The 21559-nt window shown below is 42.5% G+C and overlaps 1 protein-coding gene across 1 annotated transcript in view; it reads left to right on the top strand.

Annotated features, from left to right (window-relative positions):
* DISP1 (dispatched RND transporter family member 1) overlaps positions 1-21559 on the top strand; it is a 110254-nt gene that overhangs the window by 68634 nt on the left and 20061 nt on the right. The window contains 3 exon segments of the mRNA XM_073628316.1: positions 10021-10050; positions 17072-17195; positions 18723-18853. Coding sequence (XP_073484417.1) covers positions 10021-10050; positions 17072-17195; positions 18723-18853 — 285 coding nt within the window.

The following is a 21559-nucleotide window of genomic DNA, read 5'->3' as shown; positions in this document are numbered from 1 at the left end:
TTTCCTGACTTAACTGCCCCAACAGGAAATGAGGGGAAGTCTCATCAATGCGGGGGCGAGGACTGTAGTAAAAGCCTGACATATGTACTCACCCTGTTCAAATCCAAAGCTTTGTCTGGCGTTGGGCCTTAAACTCTAAACATAAACGTTTCTTTATTGGCTCTTTTGGTATATTGAACATGCCACTGAACGTTTTTATTATAGCTAAATTATTATTATTTTTTTTTTTTAAGATGATCCTGTCCCTCTGTTATCACTTACATTGTCCAAGCTTTCTCTGGATAGCAAACGCCTCCTTTTATGGAGAATTGTTATTGGAAAGGGGAGGACGTTTCTGTAATGCAGCTCCTGCCTAGAAACAGTCACTAAGAATAAATCATCGCGGGGAACCTAGGTTCCAATTAGGTGGTGAGAGGTGCTGGTGCTCAGATTTGGGTTCCTGTGACCAAATTATAACCAAGCAATCCAAGATAGTCAGTCAGCGCACTGCAAAATCTAAATACATAGACTTTATTAAGGCATTGGGTGAAAATCCATGTCTATAGACCCACTAACGCGTTTCTTCCTCACAGCCTTAGTTATAACTATGACTAAGGTTGTAAGGTAAAATGTGGGTCTACAGACATGGATTTTAACCCAATGCCTCAAAGTCTTCTATGTATCGAGATCCTGCCTATCTTGGATTACATGGAAACAGTATGTTGAGTGAGCATTGTTACCCTAAGACTGAAAGTGTGTGGCTGGCAGGACCACCAGATGAACATAAAGGAAAGAAGGAAATTGTGTGTGTGTATATGTGTGTATGTATATGTGTGTATATATGTGTGTATGTATGTATGTGTGTGTGTGTGTGTGTATGTATGTATGTATATATATATATATATATATATATATATATATATATATATATATACTCACCAACAGTTTACGTAGTGCTTTACAACTTGAGGGTAGACAGTACAAATACAATACTTAAAACAGTAGGAATCAGAGAGCCCTGCTCCTTTTTTAGAGCTTACAATCTAAGTGGGAAGGTCAAGAGGTAATAACTGTGGGCGATGTGCTGCTTGAGAAGATAAATGTACAGTTAGGTGGGGGCCAGATAGGCTTCTCTGAAGAGATGAGTTTTCAGGGATCGTCTGAAAGTGAATAAAGTAGGAGAAAATCGGACAGATTGGGGTAGAGCATTCCAGAGGATGGGGGAGGCTCTGGAGAAGTTCTGAAGGTGAGCATGGGATGAGGTGACAAGGGAGTTTGAGAGCAGGAGGTCTTTGGAGGAGCAAAGAAAACAATTAAGTTGGTATTTTGAGACTAGATGTAGCTGGTGGCCAGGTTGTGGATGGCTGTTATAGTTAGTATCTTGAATTTAATTTGTTGGCTTAGTGGCAGCCAATGGAGGGATTGGCAGCGTTCAGGATGCACTGAAGTGGGGATAGCCCATTTAGAGGTAAGCCAATGAGGAGGGAGTTGCAGTAGTTGAGGCAGGAGATGACCAGGGAGTGGATTAGAAGCTTTGTGGTGACATTGGTTAGGAAGGGGCGTATCTTGGAGATGTTGCTCAGGTTGAGACGGCAAATTTTGGATAGCGATAGGATGTTGGGCCGAAAGGTTAGTAAAGTGTTTAGGATTACACCTAGGACCTTGGTGTGGGGGGGACAAGTTGATAGTTGAGCTGTTGATATTGACAGAGAAATCAGGGGAAGTGGCATCTGAGGGAGGAAATATCATGAGCTTAGTTTTGGATAGGTTGAGTTTGAGGAAGTGCTGTGACATCCAGGCTGATATGTCTGCTAGTAGGTTGGTGATGCGTGAGGACAGATGGAGAGAGCTGGGGGGTGGAGAGATAGATTTGGGTGTCATCAGTGTAGAGATGTTATTTAAAGCCATGGGCGGCAATCAACTGACCCAGGGAGATGGTGTAGATGGCGAAAAGGAGAGGTCCAAGAACAGATAGTAATCCTGGTTGATTGCTGGAGATCTATTCCTCCCTCAGTTTGGCCTTGTTGCACTTTTCTCTTCTACCTCTAGGTGGCCAGGTACTTGGTGGTACTGGATACAAGAAGGGCAAAGCAAGGTCAGGTTATAGGTATATGGGGTATCTCAGCCAATGGGCAAGGGTATTCTTGAATCCCTTGGCCTGTTGGGAGAGCCATTATATTCGGGGGGAGTCAGGTGATCTGTGTTCTGTGCCACCAGGACGGCTGTCTGAGTGGACGTGTGTTGTATTGCGCGGGTTGCTAGGCCAGAGATGGGACCTATCCCGGGGCACATCTGGCTGCTAGGCTGTCTGAGGGCCTATCCAGAAGCAAGAGAGCAGCGCAGGGTTGGGACTGCAGCTTGCAGTCCAACCAAAAGTGATGGTTCTGTCGGCCGGAGAACCTGTCGCCAGCAAGGGACTATCCGCCTAATTACCAGGGACCATAGTGAGTAACTGAAGCAAGTACCGGAGCAGTATTCTCACCAACCGGGGTTTCACCAATCGTGAAAATTCAGTGGGAATCGAGCCAGGGACCCAGCCAGAGGAGGTGACGCTTGCAGAGCAGCCTTGTGTGTCAAGCCAGGGACCGAGCAGACCAGCGGGGGGTGAAACTTGAGAGGTATCTAGAGTGCCAAGCTAGGGACCCAGCAGAGAAGAGACACTTGAGGAAAATACCACCGTGAAGATTGGAGGAACTCAAGGGATTCAGCGGGTCTAGTGAGAGACCGGGAGCTCAGTGTGCTGAAGAACTACAAGGAGTGATTGTAGTGAAAGTCAAGGAACTGTAAAGATTTGTGCTTGGAACTGTTAAAGACTGTTGCCATAGGAGACAGCATTCCTACACTTGCAGATGTGGCGTCTTGCTGGATGCCTTTCCCTGCATGTCTGTCTTCCTATTGAAGTCTTGGAGTTTGCAAATTAATCTTGCAACTACCCAAGGATGTCCTGACCCTAACCCCCTCTTCCCCAAAAAAGGTTCAAGAGAAATGAACTTTCTTTTGCATCCAAGAAGTGTCTGGCGCCCAATAACTTTAACAACTATACACCCACTATGCCTCACAACCCACTACACAGAAGGCTGTCGGCTATCCCTGGACCTGAAGGTTCTCATTAGATCAAAGGAGGCCTGAGACCTTGCAACATTGGCTTTAAATACACTTTAATCAGTGAGCTTGGTAGTGCAATTGAAAATCCAGGTGGTAGTGCCCAAGAAAAAGGGCCTTGGGAGAACATGGCATAGGCTGTTTGATGGCCATAAATTGGTGTCTTCCAGTGTGAGAACGTCTCCATTAGACAGTGGAGTTCCTGCCTTCCAGTGTGGGAAAGTCCTAATTCAGTAGAGACCCTGAGTGTGATTTGTGATGATACAGAGGTCATTAGAGCGGCCATTGCTCAGGCGCAGTGGATCAAACAAATGTCATCCCCCTATCCAGTAACTGACTTATCCCCTAATACAGTAACTTCCTTCTTGAATGTTAAAAAAAAAAAAAAACATTTTCTGGTAATCCTTTGAAACATCTCCATGTCTTCCCATCTCTGCCGTGTCTGAAATGGAGCTCCCTGAACAAGTTAACGCAGAGGTGCTAATGCCAAAATTACAGCCCTGTGTCTTAATTGCCGGGTGCCAGTACTTCTGCTGAGCTGAAGGCTCCCTCCTAATCTCCAGTCATGCGGTTCTCCCATTGAATGGGAAGACGGGACGGCTATGCATTTCTCATCTTGGTAGCATGGCAAAGTAATTTTTGCCGATTGGTTTCTGGGGATAATATTCCGTATTGAGCAGTATAATAAAGACCTCGCGGGAACAGCTGCGTGGTGTGGCTTACATGGCCGGAATGCCTTTGGTGGACGCACATTGTTGCACACGCTTTTTGAAGTAAAAATATTTAATGATAGCAGGTGTGACCTTTGACCCTCCACTCAGTGTCAAGGCTTGTTTTACGCCATAAAATCTGCAGGTTAGAATCCCAAAATAAGTTACTGAAGTTTTATCAGTGTGGGAACTGAGGTTCGGTTTGCCCTTGTTTCCAAGGCTAGACAAGTCCAAGAGACCAGGTGGCTCCTCTTGCGTGTGTTTTTTTTTTTTTTTTTGTGTTTTTTGGGCAGTGGAATTACATGTTTTATGGCTACTTAAAGCTGATCTATGATGATAGGAATTTGGGAGCTCCCAATGGCTACCCAGAATAAGCTTGGCAAACCAGGCTGTTTTTCCAGTGGCTACATGCTTGTCCAGGTACTTGGTTCTACTGTAATTTGTCTATTCCTTGTCTTCTACATCATCGCTTAGAGGCATATTCATGAAGCAGGAAATTTGACATTCTCCAAATAATCACTTCTTCATATGAATTTTTGGGTACATGTGTTTTAAAATGACAGTGATTGATTCACCACCAGCAAATGTTTGAGCGTTACATTCATTGTTTTATAGATATGCCCCTTAGAGATGAATTCCAGATGTGGATATTTTATACTTTATTACATTGGTCAAGCTTGGACCAATGTAACTGTGTGTATAACATACCGGGCAAAGGGCACTGAAAGCTGGAAATGACTGAAGTGGACACCATTATTCCAGTGATCTCCACTAGCTTCCGGGACCGGTACCCTGCTGCATTCTGAACACAGGAGGTCAGCCGCTTTGCATTTGCTGAATACATAAAAAAAGGTTCTCTGATTGGATGAGGCAGAGAGCATGACACCACCGCCTCGTCCAATCCAAAGAATTATTTTCATTCATACAGCGAATGTTAAGCATAGTTTCAAAGGCACCCATGCTGAGCTGCTGAGCAGCCATCCTCCTGTGTTTTTTGAATGCAGAAGGCTGACCACTCAGAACAGGACCCAGAAGCAAGTTGATATCACTTGAGTGGTGTCTACTTCAGTGATCTTCAGCTCCCAGGGGCATCGCCCAGGTTTGGCATTTAGAAAGTTATATTGGTCTAAGCTGCACCAATGTAACTGTAATATATCTATACATCGAATTCTTCTTTTATATTGTGTGTGTGTGTGTGTGTGTGTGTGTGTGTGTGTGTGTGTGTGTGTGTGTGTGTGTATATATATATATATGTGTGTGTGATAGAGATATATATCTATGTGTTTGTATGTATGTAATTAAAATTTTTTAAATTAAAATAATCCCTGCTGGTAATCCTGCCATGAAGGTCCTTGTTTAGGCACTTACTGTTAGGGTGACAACACCCTGTCCTCTTTCACGAGTGCATTCGATGGAGACCACAAGACGCTATTTCAGCACACGCGACAAATACGGTTCACTGTTGAGCCCACCTTCAGAAATGCCATGCAGCCAGCATTGGCATGCATGTCGATAGGAAGTGACTGCAAAGAGGCTAAAAACAAGATGGCAACTGTATTTTATTAATAAAAAAAAAAAAAAAAAAAATACACACACACACACTTTTTTTTATTATTAATGGTTGTATGATGCACAGTGTTTTGTCAAGTGAAATGTCAGGGTTTACATCTATTTTACGCTTTGAGGTTACGCTGAGGTTTTGATACACAGACAAGAAGCAGCATTTAAATACATATTAATCATTAATAAAGCTATAAATACGCACAGTGGTGTAGTGGATAGCACTCTCGCCTAGCAGTAAGAAGGGTCACTGGTTCGAATCCCAACCATGACACTACCTGCCTGGAGTTTGCATGTTCTCCCTGTGTCTGCGTGGTTTTCCTCCGGGTACTCTGGTTTCCTCCCACACTCCAAAGACATGCTGGTAGGTTAATTGGATCCTGTCTAAAATTGTCCCTAGTATGTATGAATGTGCGTTAGGGACCTTAGATTGTAAGCTCCTTGAGGGTAGGGACTGATGTGAATGTACAATGCATATGTAAAGCGCTGCGTAAATTGACAGCGCTATATAAGTACCTGAAATAAATAAAATAATAAATACATCCTAATACAGCTGCCCCTCTTGCCTGATATGAAATGCTTTTCCCCATGGATGTGAATATGCCTTGTTTTTGAGATCAAAAAAATATTTTTTTCCTCTCCTTTCTGCTTAATATGCTAATGATACGTAAAGGTGACCATGCACGTCGAAAAATATTGTATAATCTCCTTTTACAATTTACTAATACTATGTATAATGAGGACAAACCTTTAAAGTGGTAGCAAACCGCTAAAAAAACCTGCAGGACATTAGCATAATGTGCTAGTATGCATTGCATACTAGCACATTATGAAATACCTTAGAGCGAAGCTCCCGCATCTCGCCCCGTCACTGCTGAGGGGGCTGACATGCTCCCTCTGCGTTTCTTTCGGGATCGCTGGCTCCCGCGCTGTGAGTGGCCAGAGCCACGATGACCTCACTCCCACGAATCCGCGCCAGAGTCCTCCATTCCAGCACGACCTGCTGGACCTTCAGAGCGCATGCGTCGCTGACGTCAGCCGGTGCATGCAGGGTGAATATCTCCTAAACTGTGTAGGTTTAGGAGATATTCATTTTACCTACAGGTAAGCCTTATTATAGACTTACCTGTAGGTAAAAATGACCAAGCAGGGTATACAACCACTTTAAAATGAAAGTAAAAAAATAAAATAACAAACCTGTCATACGTATCTGCTCTGTGCAATGGTTTTGTAAAGAGCAGCCCCAGTCATCCTCTTTTCAGGTCCCTCACTGGCTCCCTGGGCCACTCCCCGCCCCCCCCCCCCCCCCCCCCCCCGCTGAGTACCCCCCATAAGACACAGAGCATGGCTCAGCCCAGCCCCTTGCTCCTGCCTCACTGGTTGTGATTGACAGCAGCAGGAGCTAATGGCTTCTCAGCCAATCAGGAGGGAGAGACCCGGCACTCGCGCACATTGCTGGATCGAGATCGAGCTTAGGTAAGTATGGGGGGGGGGGGGGGCTGAAGGGACAGCTGCACACTGAAGGTTTTTTACCTTTATGCATAGAATGCATGAATGTAAAAAAAAACTTCAGCTTTTACTCCCACTTTAAATATGTTTAATTTGTTATGAATGGTGAAATTGATATACCAGCACAGAGGCAGCCACTCAAATTTTGGGGAGGTTAGCTAGTTACTTGGGGACTAGCCCCAACTGATTTAGTAATGGACAGAATCCTAATCTAACATGCTTTATAATCTATGTGCCCTGTAATGGGTGTAGCTGGTAACCGACCGCTCAGCTAGATATCCTTCATATGCTTATTGGGTCATTTTATAGATGCTTTAGGATTGTTGGGATCTTTATCTTGTATTAACTAATTATACTATTGCTCAATGTGTTCCCAGTGTTTTGTATTGCAACTAAATTAAGTTGACTGATCTCACAAGATGAGTTTGCACATGTATTGCAACTGGATGTTTACTAATTTTTTTCTTTTTTTCTTTCGTTTATCTCTGTGACATCTCAAAGCCTTAACTGATTTAAAAAAAAAAATGTAATTCCCTGGTTCCTCCAACGTGCTAACACAAAATTTATATTGTTGTATACCTTATTTTAGACTCGGTGAAATCATATTAAGCAATTTCAGTACAGCAAAGGAGCCTGTGCGAGGCCTGAGGTCGCATTTAACATATTTAATTTTCATCCAATCAGGCAGGCCCTTGCACCTACATAGTGAGGAGTGGATCTAGATTTTACAAATGATAGAGTATATGGTTAGCTTTGGCGTTCACTTTCATTGCCCAACTAACTTTCAAGGAGAAAAAAAAAAAAAACCTTCCTGCTGTTTGGTTACTGTAGCTTTTCCTTCTTCCAAAAGTTCATGTCATGCTCTTCGAGTTTCCTCGTTATTTGACAATGCTTCGGCCTCTTAACTTACGACATGGCTTGTGGAAAAGTAGCAGCAAAGTATTTTAAGTTGAAGGAACAAAAATGATTAGCCGAAACTAGATCTTCAGCCTCCGCTAAAAGCTGTTTAACATCTGTTGGCACATTCCTTTATATCTTCAAAGCAATCTCTGCAGGGTTTGTGCTCTTATGATTCTCATATGTGCTGTGTTTTATTACCTGTGTTAAGAGAAGCCGAGTTTTCTGATGTGCTGCCCATATAGATTAGGGATGATGGGAAGTTTTCCAGGTAATTCTGGGGGAAAAAAAATATGGCTTTCTGAAGTGTTGTATCTTCCATATGTTGCGGGGTCACATGGCCACACTCTTCTACATAAACATTGTCCTTTTGTTTGCAGGAATAATCCCGCTTTTGGAAGATATGTAATCAAAATTATCCCGAAAAGCTGAACTCTGGGATAAACAAACAAGTATTCGGGGGGGGGCAGCCAATCGGATTCCAGGTTTTATTGTCAAAGCTTAACCACTTGCTGACCTGCCTTCATTTTACTGCGGCAGGTCGGCACGATCCCGCAAACTGTCATAGCTAATACACCGGCTCGGGATAGGAGGCCCGCGTCAGCTGCACAGCGGGGGGTGCCGATGCTCGTGGCAGATGGGTGCGATGACCGCTGGCCACGAGCGATCGCGAGGGACAGAACACGGAAGTGTGTGTGTAAACACACAAATCCCTGTTCTGTTCTGAGAGGAGTGACAGATCGTGTGTTCCTATTAGCTAGGAACCACGATCCGTCACTTCCTCTAGTTGGTCCCCTCCCCCCTTCAGTTAGAATCACCTCCCAGGGAACACAGCTAACCCCTTGATCGCCCCCTAGTGTTAACCCTTTCACTGCCAGTGACATTTTTACAGTAATCAATGCATTTTTATAGCACTGATCGCTGTGTATGTGCCAATGGTCCCAAAAATGTGTCAAAAGTGTCCTATGTGTCCGCCATAATATCGCGATCACGATAAATTGCAGATTGCCGCCATTACTAGTTAAAAAAAAAAAAAAAAAAAAGGCTATAAATCTATCCCCATTTTGTAGACGCTATAACTTTTGCGCAAACCAATCAATATGCGCTTATTGCGTTGTGTGTGGTTTTTTTTTTTTTTTGTTTTTTTTTACCAAAAATATGTAGAAGAATACATATCGGGCCTAAACTGAGAAATTTATTTATTTATTTTTTTTTTTAAATGGGGATATCTATCATTTATTATAGCAAAAAGTACAAAATATTGTGGTGTTTTTTTTTTTTTTTTTTTTTTTTTTGTTATTTCAAAATTGACTTTTTTTTTGTTTATATCGCAAAAAATAAAAACTGCAGAGGCGATCAAATACCACCAAAAGAAAGCTATATTTGTGGGAAAAAAAAGGACGTCAATTTTGTTTGGGTACAGAGTCGCACGACCGCGCAATTGTCAGTTAAATTGACGCAGTGCCGAATCGCAAAAAAATGGCCCGTTCATTCACCGCCAAATCTTCCGGTGGCTGAAGTGGTTAATTGAACAAGCTGAAATTAGAATCTGGCTACCATACACAGCTGCACCAGATTCTGAGTGCTCCAGTTTTAGTAAATCTCCCTCATTGTCTATATACAACAAGAGGCATGTGCATTCTTGGCGTGGTTTGTGTATTGTATTCCTTTTGGATCTGTGTAGTAATCCAGCATGGTGCTTGTCCTTTGTTCAGGAGCTTCCTGTAATAGAGCACCAATGACGGGTCTCTATCTCCTTGTGCAGGGTGACTGGTCTTGTATCCGCCCCCTCCTGTAGTGGTGTTTTTTTTTTTTTTTTTTTGTTTTTGTTTTTTTACAGGTTGCCTGTAGTGGGTGGGGCTGCTGTGTCCCGTCCACAGGTCTGCTCTCTGCACAGGCTATATACAGCACAGTGAAGATGTCATTGCTAATTTTACAAGGTGATGCCTGGGTTTGCAAAGGCATTTGGCGCTCACAAATTTAGTTTTTTATATGCATTGTGGCTATTGAAGAATATATTTTAAATGGGAGGGTTTTTTTTTCCCCCTGGAGTTTAACTCTAAGCCTCATCAGTGGAGCCCTCAAGTCATTCATAAGAAGTTGGGAAGTGACTGAACGCTTGCGCCCATGCAGAAATGGAAATGTGGATTTTTGTTTACATCTGCCATTTGAACTGAGTAGCAATTACAGCTTTTTTTTCAGTTTAATATGTCTTTTGCTTGATTTACATATAAATGTTTTATTCATTTTTTATTTTTTGCAGAGCTACAAAGCCATTCCAGTTACCAAAAAGGTAAGCATCGATCACAAATTGCTAATCTCTATCAATACCTTTTTTATATTGTCTAGTGATTGAGGGCTTGGTGGATTGGAACCCTTAAAGTGGAGTTCCACCCAAAAGTGGAACTTCCACTCATCGGATTCCTCCCCCCCTCCGGTGTCACAGTTGGCACCTTTCAGGGGGGAGAGGGGTGCAGATACCTGTATATTACAGGTATCTGTACCCACTTCCGGCATAGATGGCCGCAGAATCTGTGGTTATTTACGCCACTTCCTGTGAAGCCGCAAGCCTTCGCTTCCTGATTCCCTTACCGAAGATGGAGGCGGCAGCACCCGAGGACTGAGAGACGGTTCGGCCTCGGGTGCCGACTTCGCGGGCGCCCTAGACAGGTAAGTGTCCATGTTTTAAAAGTCAGCAGCTGCAGTATTTGTAGCTGCTGACTTTTAAAAAAAAAAAAATTTCGGCGGAGCTCCGCTTTAAGTGAGTCAGAAGTGAAGATCCTGCTAGAGCTTCATAACTTTTCTTTTGTAGTTAGTGCGTTTTATTTATTTATTTTTTTTTTTTAATCAGCAATAGTCCGTTTTTTTTAATCCTAAACTCAGGCCAAAAAATGGATAAAGTCAGGAAGTAAAATTTATTTTTTCAAATTTTATTTAATATCTGTTTGTGACCTAATATGGGAGGTTCCCCTCATTTCCTGTCCCAATAGGGTTGATTTACTAAAGGTTTGTACACACTAAGAAAATCGGACGACCATTTTTGTCCGAGGAACTTTCATACAATTTTCATATAGTGTGTACACAACTTTTGACAGCCGATCCGAATTTTCGTTCGAAAATTTCCGAAGGGACAAACAAAAGATTTTCTCATACGGGAACAGAACGAACGATTTTCATTTTTAATGTGTACCATTTTCGTACTAGAAAAATCCAAAAAGAAAGACTGCAGATGAGCAGAAGCCATAAATGACAAAAAAGGCTTTTTCGTATGATTTCTTTCATCGGTTCCGATTTTGCTGTGAAGCAATGAGGAAAATTGGACGATCGTTCACCCGATTTTTCTTATAGCATGTGCTCCACTTAAAGCTGGAGAGTGGGGCAGCTGTGCATGGAAGCCAATCAGCTTCTAAGCTCAGCTTGTTCAAATAAAGGGGGTTGTAAAGTCCGAAGCATTTTTATCTTAATGCATTTTATGTATCAAGATAAAAATCCTTCTGCGTGAAGCAGCCCCCCCTATTACTTACCAGAGCCCCATCTGAATCCAGCGATGTCCACGAGTGTCTTGACCGTCTGACTCTCCCTCCTGATTGTCAGAGACATGGCAGTGGCATCATTGGCTCCCGCTGCTGTCAGTCAAAGTCAGCTAGGGCCGGGCCGCGGCTCCGTGTCTGAATGGACTGAACAGGCAGCTGCAACTCAGCTCGGGTGCCCCCATAGCAAGCTGCCTGCTGTGGGGGCACTCAACAGGAGGGAGGGACCAGGAGCACAGAAGAGGAGGATCCAGGCTGCTCTGTGCAAAACCACTGCAACAGAACAGGTAAGGATGACATGTTTATTATTTTTATAGAAAAAAAAAATCACTTTAAGCTTTGGCAATATAACCTGGAAGCTGATTAGTTGCTATGCAGAAGTGTGTCTGATTTTGCACTCTCAAGCTTTAATAAATAAACCCCAGTGAGTCAGAACTGAAGATCTGCATGCAGCAACACTTATATGCTATAGCTTTGACTTAGCTGGAGGTGTGCCAAACTGCTGCAGAGAGACTGCTGTTTCCATACAGAAAACAAAGGTTGTAGTCTTTCAATCGCAATCACGCAGCAGTTTGTTTTTCTGAGGGCTGGTTCACACCAGAATTGCACAGGAACACTGTCCACGTTCTGTTATTTTTCTGAGGGTCTTGTTCACACCAGAGTCGCACAGAAAAGCCATCCTGTGCGATTCCTGCACATTCCCCTGCAGTGTGATTTATTTTATTTGCAGCCTATTCATTTCTGCAAGCCACACCGGAGCGCACAAAAAGTAGTACATGCACTACTTTTGAAAAGCATCCTGCTCCAAATCGCATGGTACTGCGGCATAATGCAATCTATTGCCCGCAAGCACACAGTGTTTTTAATTTGCGTTAGGGGGGCCATTAACAATTTATTGGCACCCGTAGCAGTTCACAAAGGCAGTGCATTTTGAACGCGGTGCAGGAAACCTGAATGCCCCTTTCCTGCACTGATGTCAACCGTCCCCATGTCCATCCTGTAACATAGTTTTATTAACTGTTGATCCAGTCAGTAGATCGATCCTTTTTTTTTTTTTTTTTTTTTTTTTTGCAAGAGTGAAAAATCTTTGCTCAAACATATGTGAATGCAGATTCAGCCAGTTTAGGGACCTGACGAATTTTGACCCATGTTGGAAGGAAAGAAAACTGCATAATCTATGGCCTACTTTTCCAGAGTTGGTCTTTTGTCTACTGTATTTGAAACTAAATGTTTTAAATCTAAAACTATCCGTACACTATAGGAGAATCGTACAAACATTCGTACAAAAATTCTCATCAGAGCTTTCTTAGAACATGGTTTCTAATTTTGTTCAAAAGCCCCCAAAATTAAACCCAGATCAGATTCATTTGAATGTAATCTCAGATGTGTTAAACAGGTTTCATTCAAATTTTTTATGTATTTTTTCCCAAAGAAAACCACATTGAGCCCTGGTTCACACTGGTGCGATTTGACATGTCAAATCGGTAGCAATTGCAGGCAATGGCACCATCCTAATCGGTGCAACGCAGCATTTGCAGCGCAGCACCGATTTGAAAAGTCGTTTCTGTACTACTTTTTGCGATTTCAGCTTGCGAATTCCATTGACATCTGTGCAGAAACCCGTACAGATGTCTGTGAAATCGTGCGAGTTCAGCTGAACTTGCACGGCTTCATTCCCACAGCTCAGTGTGAACCTGGGCTCATAGTTCACACATTTTTCTTTGAACGAAAAAAAAATTCTATTTTTTTTGTCACTGCGGTCGAAGCAAATGCCCACCTTTCCCATTAGAAAATTGAACAAGCGTTGCAAAAATGAAAAAATTCACTTGAAACACTACTAGTATATGACCAGCTTAACACTACGCTTCTGTGTGATTGTTTTGGAACAAAACAAACCGCTTTGCCTCCATCTTACAGAAAGTAGAAAAAGATGGATTTGCTGGCAGGATCATCGGGTCAAAACTATGCTGGGGGTTAGGAATGCACCGATATATCAATCGCTAAAATTGATTTTGTAACGATTTTACCGTCTTTACTGTGCATTTTTCATGTGACTTAAAAAAAAGCATCAAACGCAAAACACAGATGCGTTTTTATGCATTTTTGACGCATTTTCAATGGGGAGGTGCATTTTTGGTGTAGGTTTTTTAACTGACCAAATATGCACTAAAAATGTGGCAAGCAGGGTTTTTAACACCACAATGGAAGCGCAAAGGACCAGTATAAAGACTAGGGTTGTCCCGATACCACTTTTGTAAGACCAAGTACAAGTACCAATACTATTTTTTCAAGTACTCGCCGATACCGATTACCGATACTTTTTTTTTTTTTTTTTTTTTGTCATGTGACGGTGACACGTGTGTCAGTAGTTTTTTGTTTTTACAATTTTATTTTTTACAATTCATTTTTTTAATTATTTTTTTACAATTTTTATTTTATGTGTTTTTTTTTTTTTTTTTTTTTTTTTTTTTTTTTTACGATGCTTTCTTTTTTTAATGGGGGGGGGGGGGGGGTGGACAGTAACAGTGTGGTGTTTTTTTTTGTTTGTTTTTTTTTTTTTTTTTGCTTTGTTTTTTATTACAATTTCTTGTTATTTATTGCAATTCTTTTTTTTTAATTATTATTAGCCCTGTTGGGGGGCTTTGGTAAGATATCAGGGGTCTTAATAGACCCCTGACATCTCCCCTTTGAGACAGGGAAAGGGACTGAGGACACATGTTTCCCAGTCCACTTCTCAGCAGCCTCAGCTGCACTGAAAATGAATGGAGAGGAGACAGAGGCTCCTCTCCATTCATAAACTGAAGCATCGTAAACACAGGTTACGATGTTTCAGTTATGTGAATGGACAGAGTCAGTGATCACTGAGTGTTCATTCGGAAAAGGAAGGAGCCAGATTTGCTGGCTCCTACCTCCGCTCTCCATCCTGAAAGATCGAGGGGGCAGAGGAGATGAAAGGATGGGGACAGCAGCACGGAGGAGAACGGAGGGGGACAGCAGCACGGAGGGGGCAGAGGATGAGAATGGAGGGGGACAGCAACACGGAGGAGAACGGAAGGGGACAGCAGCAGAACAGAGGGGGACTGAAGGAGGATACAGGGACAGTCAGCGGTGATTGGTGCGGCTTTGAGGGCATTTACAAGCACTGATCACCGCTGTGTAGATTTCACTAAAGCAGCTGATAGGAGGGGTGGGGGAGAGAGAAGAAACGGCTGTCAGGCTTTATTGAAATCGGTGCTTGTAACTCCCCCTCCGCACCAATCACACTGATTGTCCAGGTATCGGTTGAAGCATCGGAGCATTTGCCCGAGTACAAGTACTCGGGCAAATGCTCGGTATCGATACCGATACTAGTATCGGTATCGGGACAATCCTAATAAAGACCTACAAAGAATTTAAAGGGATGCATTTTTCTTGAGCTTTTCTTGCACTTTTTTTAACAAATAGGTGCTTCCAAAACTTCTCAGTGTGAAAGCAGCCTGACGGCCGAAAAGGTGCCGATAATGGCAGAAAATTTAATTTCGTATTCATTTTAATTCATGATATATTAATTAAAAAGTTGAATAGAATACAAAATATATGAATAAAAAATATTTATATTTTTTTAAAACTGTCCATTTCGGTTTTGGTTTTCGGCCAAGTGCATCCTGAATATTCCATTATCAGTCCAGAATTTTTATTTTAGTGCTCCACTATTGGGGGTGTCTCAGAAAATCTAAATCTGCTGTTGTGACGGGCTGCATCATATACCATTTTTGATTTTTACTCATAGTTCCATTTTTATCTTGACTTGGACCAGTCATGGCCCCATGTATGTCCTGGACTCGGGATCCAAGGGAGCCTAAAATGAACATGGGGATGAGTTTATAGACTAAATTGCATATTTGCCAGCACCACAAAGGTTCATTACCTTGGAAATGTTTTAGGTCAGGTTCACTTTAAGTAATTTCTTTGGCATTTAGAACATTTTTCTGTCTCGGCTCACACTGTGAAGGATGACAGAATGATGATGTTGAATTTTGGCTGCCAAGTCTCAGCAGAACGCGCTGAACACTCTAGAAATAGACGAATGTCTTCATAAAGGTCAGAGTTTTGGAAAAATAATCAGTTCCTCACCTAAAATACCCTTTCTTTTAACTCTCGCTACATATTGGACCTCATTCATTGATGCGTCAGAGAAGACTACTCTTTGTTGCCTTTGGCTACCTGTCAGATTATTGGTCTTTTTCCAGATTCAAAAATATTGCTTGGCTATTACAACCCATACCAAGTTCTTCCATGGTAGTGAGTCCTTTGCTGTTTTACATATTAGAGTGAAAGATGTGGAATGTTTCCTACAGGAAAGCAGGTTCTGTTGAACTCGGAGTGCCAAAAAAAATTTCATCTTCTGTTCTGCTCTTAGTAGGCCACAAGGGAGCAGGTTTTATAGGGGATACCAGACTTCTGTTTTGTCTGGATACAGATTTGAGTATGTCCTTGGGGATCCCAAGGTGTTTCGAGGCCATGTAATCCCTTCAGCTTATTCCGGGACCTCCTCCTTCCACCTGGACTATCTGGGCACAACTCCAATGGGATCATTCCAAGAAGAATTATATTAAAAGGTTTAAAGCACATCGGTCCCAGCGAGACGCAGCAGGTGCAAGACGCTCCTGGATTGCTTGATTGATTCTGTTGCACTGAATAAATCACACCATAGTTCCTCATGTATATTGATCAGAATCTAACAAACTATCCAGCAAGCAATATGTTTTTGTCCTTTTTGCAATAAAACATTGACTATTATTTTGGGTCTGCAAGTCTGTATAGCAGGATGGGGCTTGGTCCCCTAATGTTGATGTTTATTCCCACTGAAGGTTTGTGTTCTGTTTTCAAGTGTTGATTTATGCAAAAGACATAAGAAAAAGTCCTCAGACCCAGACATTGCTGACAATATGGCAACCTGCTAAGCCAGAATGAGCCACAGACACTGTCAACTTGCTAAGAATGAGATTCAATGTAGTTTATTCTAGGCTGGCAAGTTACAATTGATCAAAAGCCTACTGATTTTTTAGAGCAGTGGTCTAGGCCAGATTCGGCCCTTTGCTTGCCTTTATCTGGCCCTTGGGGCGCTGTTCCTCCCACTGACACCAACGGTGGGGCGCTGTTCCTCCCACTGACACCAACGATGATGCCAGTCCACTTTCTACACCACCCACTGGCTGCAGTTCAGCCCCCCCTTCTCCCAAGGTCCAAAACTAGAGAGCATGGGGAGGCTGCCAATGTCTTAGTAACAACTGCACTAATTGATAGCAGTTGACGGGAGCAGGGTAAAATACCAATGCACAAACATGAATTAACAAATAGGTTGCTGTGGCAGCACCGTTCATAAAGATGCTAACATTCATGAATTTTCCTATTCTAGAATCCTTGAATGAGTTCATTGTACAGGCACAGCCAGTTGCCAGGTGGTATCTGTAGGCACATTTTAAACTAGCCATGCAAGGTACATTCTGATTCTACCATCTTCTCTAGATCTACCACAATTATGGGCCTATATATATATATGAAAAGAGTTTAATGAATTGTTTAGGTAGGTTCTCATATTACAGCAATTGGGGAAACTTAAGGAGATTGTGACTGTATAATCCGATTGTAAGGTGTGAATTCACTCATTCATTCGTTGTTTTGTGAATTCATATTTTTTGCAGGTTTGTGAGGCTGGAACAAATATTGATGCTTGGGTTTTACGTATTTGATAATATTTTGAGAGAGCTTTTCCATCCTAACCAACTTTTATTTTTGTCCTAGTTATGCTGCTTTAATAGCAGACTGGCCTGTGGTGGTCTTAGGAATGTGCACTGTGCTTATTGTCGTCTGTGCCCTGATTGGTATCTTGGTGCCTGATCTGCCGGACTTTTCAGATCCACTTCTGGTAAGTGTTCAATTTTTTTTTTTCTTTCCTATTCTTTTTGTTAAGTTCCGTAAAGTATGTATGGGCAAAGAATTGCGAAAAGTACTGAAACACCTGGTGATTCGTGTTCTTCCAATGTGATCCAGATCCAGTATGTTCTTCCTGTTTGAGCTGACAACATGGTGTCTCTTCTGTGTTAAATTTCCAAGCAGTATTATCAGACATGATTGCTGGACTACAGAACTTTGCCCCTCTCTACATGTATACATTGATATCTTTTGCAGCAAAACAATGCTGCTGCTTTGACACCCAAGAACGTGCTCACTAATTGTGTGTAGGAAAAGGGCTTTTGGGAGATGTAGTTCTGGTGGTGTGCCTACGTTTATAACAACTGGGCTCCCCCCAGCTACCTCTAAAAGAATTTTACAATCCTGGTGATATCAGAATAATAAAAAGCAGGTTCTCGTTACAGTAATAAAATACAATGCATAAGCTAAAGGGGAAGAAGTCTGGGGTTAAAAATCTGTTTTACGTTGTGACATCATGCCTCATTGAATGCAGTATTCTTAAAGCCCAACTCCAGGAAAAAAATTACATTTGAATAGTGCTTTTTGCATCAATTGCCCTACTACTCGTTCTTGGTTAAAAACAAACCTTCTTAAGCCATCCTGCAGTATAATGGATCAGTCACAGCTTCCTCTATGAGCAAAGCTAATATCCTGCCCTGGGGACCAAGCATTTTTTCTCTGCTCATCTTGGACACTGGTCTCCTCATCGGCCCCTGCGAGCTTTCCTGTCTCTATAGCCTATGAAAGGGGACCAGGTCACTGAAAGTGTTGCTTCCACCAATAGGAGGTGTCTACATTATGCAGGTGATGTGACACCAGAAGGATTCCAGGAAGAAGAGAAGGATTAACATGTGACAGTGGCGTAAAATAGTTATTCGGATACACTTTCTTTTTTCACTGGTAAGGGGGCGGGGGGTTAAGGGGGTTTCTAATATCCTGGACTGGCCTTTTTTTTTGGTGATTCTGTTGCATATTTTTTTGCTAGGAGATTTTGCAAGCAACAACACTTCATAATTGCCAAACCTCTGCCTCCCCACTAGCAGCAGCATTGTCAGCCTGCTATGTGAGCTCCTTCAGTTGTTCATTGGATCTGATAGGCAGCCCAACATCCAACTGCTCATTATGTTAAAGAAAAAACACAAAATTTTTGATCTCAAGATTTTTAGTGACTTGAGAAGTATGGCTAAATTGTGTTTTAAATGTTAAAGGCCCGTCAAGAGCATTTAATAAGAAGAGTGCGAGATGATGAGCAAGTGTCATGCCTGTCCTGAGGCTTTGTAATACAGAGAGCAGTCTTTCCTAGCCTGGAGCTGTTAGTTGTCATTCACCTGTTATTAGCCAATGACCTCTGACCTCTGTGCTCTGACCTCTCTTTGTAGTAGGGGGCTGCGTATTTGCTTGTTTGCGGTGTGTTTGTTGGAGATTACTCCTCCTGTTAGAGCACAGTGATTGATGACATTCCATTTATTTTATCTTACAGGGGTTTGAGCCCAGAGGGACCGCCATTGGCCAGAGACTAGTGACATGGAACAACATGGTGGAGAACACTGGATACAAGGCAACATTGGCCAATTATCCCTTTAAATATGCAGACGAGCAAGCCAAAAAGTAGTTAAGTCGTTTTATGTTTTCTTTTGCTTTTTGGCACTATGTCACTTTAAAGCCCCAGTTGACACTTCTGAATTTCTTTAATTGTAAAGTTATTTAGTTATTTATTAGGAGTCTAAAGATGCTTTCATACAACTTTCATGCGGGATTCACCTTTTTTTTTTTTTTTTTCCCCCCCAGATGAATCCAATTAAAAAATGTGGTGACTCTTGTATGAAAGCATTTTATAGATCAACCCTTTCATTCCTTTCTAAGGATTTTAGCTGCACAATTTGGAGTATGCACTCAGTATCTGTGATTTTTTTTTTTTTTTTTTTTGCCCACTGCCTGCTGATGCTGATGTCTGCCTCGCTCACTTGCCACTCTGCCAGAGCCCTTTCTCAATATCCCATCTTTCTATCTATGACTGAGCATTCAACCACCTTACAGAATTGGGTCTGAGCAACCAATCACCAGGTTAAAGTGGTTCTAAAGGCTTAAGGTTTTTTTTTACCTTTTACCCTTTTTTAACCTTTTACCTTTTTTTAACCTTCATGCATTCTAATGCATCCAGATACTTAAACCCCATCGCGATCCAATGATGTGCAAGAAAGGCTCAGCTCTCCGAGGACTCTTTCCTCATTGGCTGAGACCTCAGTGGGACCCATTGGTTCCCGCTGCTGTCAATCACAGCCAAGTGAGCCAAAGGGAGGGGATGGGGCTAAGCCTCAGCTCCATGTCTGAATGGACATGCAGAGCAATGGCTCAGAAGCTAGCCTTTTTGGGTGCCCCCACAGCAAACTGTTTGCTGCGGGGTCAGGAGGGTGGAGCCAGGAGCGCCAGCGGTGTACCCGAGAAGAGGTGGATCGGGGCTGCTCTGTGCAAAACCACTGCACAGAGCAGGTAAGTATAACATGTTTAAGCTAACCCAGTGTAAGCACTGACACCAGTTGACAGAGTGTTACAGAGTTAGGACTCAGCGGTGGAAGTGGTGGGACAGGTAAATGGCTATCAGTAGTTGTTAGATTGTTCTTTACTAGAGAACCTGTCCCTTTTGCCCTGAGTGGTGTTAACCTTATAAATATATATTTATGATTTATTAACCATAAGATATGAGGTGGGTAAAGTGTCAGAATCCTTAAACAAAATAAAGTGCCCCCTTTGACACGTAGGATATTTCAGTGTTTGGTTGCTCGTTCTGCTCACCATGTCCATCAGATCAGCTGGACTGTATTTTTGTTTCCTCCCTTCTTTTGACTAATATTTATAAGTGTTCAGTGTCTTTACAAGTGTTACTTTGCCTCTGGAATGTCTTCCCATTTCCCATTAAAACAGCTGTTTTGTACGACCACATTCATTATTTTCTATGAGCCTTCAGACAAGGCTTGCATTGTGCTGATCAGCTGTGGTCCTGAGCTTGGAGGAAAGCCCAAAAGAATGAGCTTTCTCCACTTGATCATGGGGCTTACTCCCAAGAGCGAGTTGGTCCGCTAGTGTCTTTGAGCAGAGCCACTGCTTCTTCAAACTAAGGGGTGCCATTGAGGTGGTTTAGGCATGCTTCATGGATGTCCTCTACAAGACTCGGAACTCCTAGGCTGTGCCAGACATGTTCAACTGGTAGGGACAGGGCCAGAACAGAAAGGTGGGATAACTTTGGAAATATCCTAGAGCTGGAAGCTGGAGATGATTACCTATAATTCTAAAGCACTACTAGCTTAATCATCAAAATGCTAAAATGTCTAGTAATTGCCAGGAGTAAATATTCACCACTAAACAGATGGAACTGATGGCTCCCTATGGAGTAGGCTACACAGGTAATATGCAGAAGCCTCTTGTAGCGATCGTCTGCACATTATTGATGCAATTTGCACTTGTGCTAGATTGAGCACTTCTACTTGCTATTGCTGTAGCTTACTCCATAGGAAGTTTTTTCTTTCACTTGTTTATCGACCTGTTACTGCTGGGAATAACTATCGTTAGGGATTTGTGTAGCACGATTGCGCTACTAAAAATATACTAAATTTAGTACCAGCCTAAAGCTGGCCATACACATGCCAATTGTTAGTCAGTTTTTAAAAACTTCAAGTCACCACCTGTTGGAAATATTATTAGCAAGTAATCCTCCAACTACAAGCTCAATATACAATGCTGTGAAAAAGTGTTTGCCCCCTTTCTGATTTTTTTTTTTGCATGTTTGTCATACTTAAATGCCTCAGATCATCAAACTAACTTTATTATTTCACAAAGATAACCCGAGTAAATATAAAATGCAGTTTTTAAATGATGGCTTCATTTATTAAGGCAAAAAAGCTGTCCAAAATGTCACTGGCAGTGAAGGGGTTAACCACTAGGTGGCGCTGTAGGGGTTAAGTGTGTCCTAGGGAGTGATTCTAACTATGGGGGAGGGGCTGTGTGTGACACGTCCACTGATCAGCGCTCCCGATTACAGGGAGAGCTGATCAGTGACAGTGTCACTAGGCAGAACGGGGAGATGCTTGTCTACATTAGCATCTCCCCCTTCTTCCTCACTGTGAGACTATCGCAGGTATCCCCGCAGACATCAGGTCCGCGGGACCCGCAATTGCGGTCACTGGGCTCCCGGCAGCGCGCACGCAAGCCACTTCTTAAAGGGCAACATACAGGTACGTTAATCTGCCTGTACGTGCCCTTTTTGCCGCAATATATCTGCGTGAGGCGGTCAGGAAGCGGTTAATGCAGTTAATGGTAAGA

The sequence above is a fragment of the Aquarana catesbeiana genome, linkage group LG04 (assembly GCF_042186555.1).
Source record: "Aquarana catesbeiana isolate 2022-GZ linkage group LG04, ASM4218655v1, whole genome shotgun sequence".
In the NCBI taxonomy this organism is placed as follows: domain Eukaryota; kingdom Metazoa; phylum Chordata; class Amphibia; order Anura; family Ranidae; genus Aquarana; species Aquarana catesbeiana.
The sequence above is the reverse complement of the archived record's forward strand: the minus strand, read 5'-3'. Positions and strand labels throughout refer to the sequence as shown.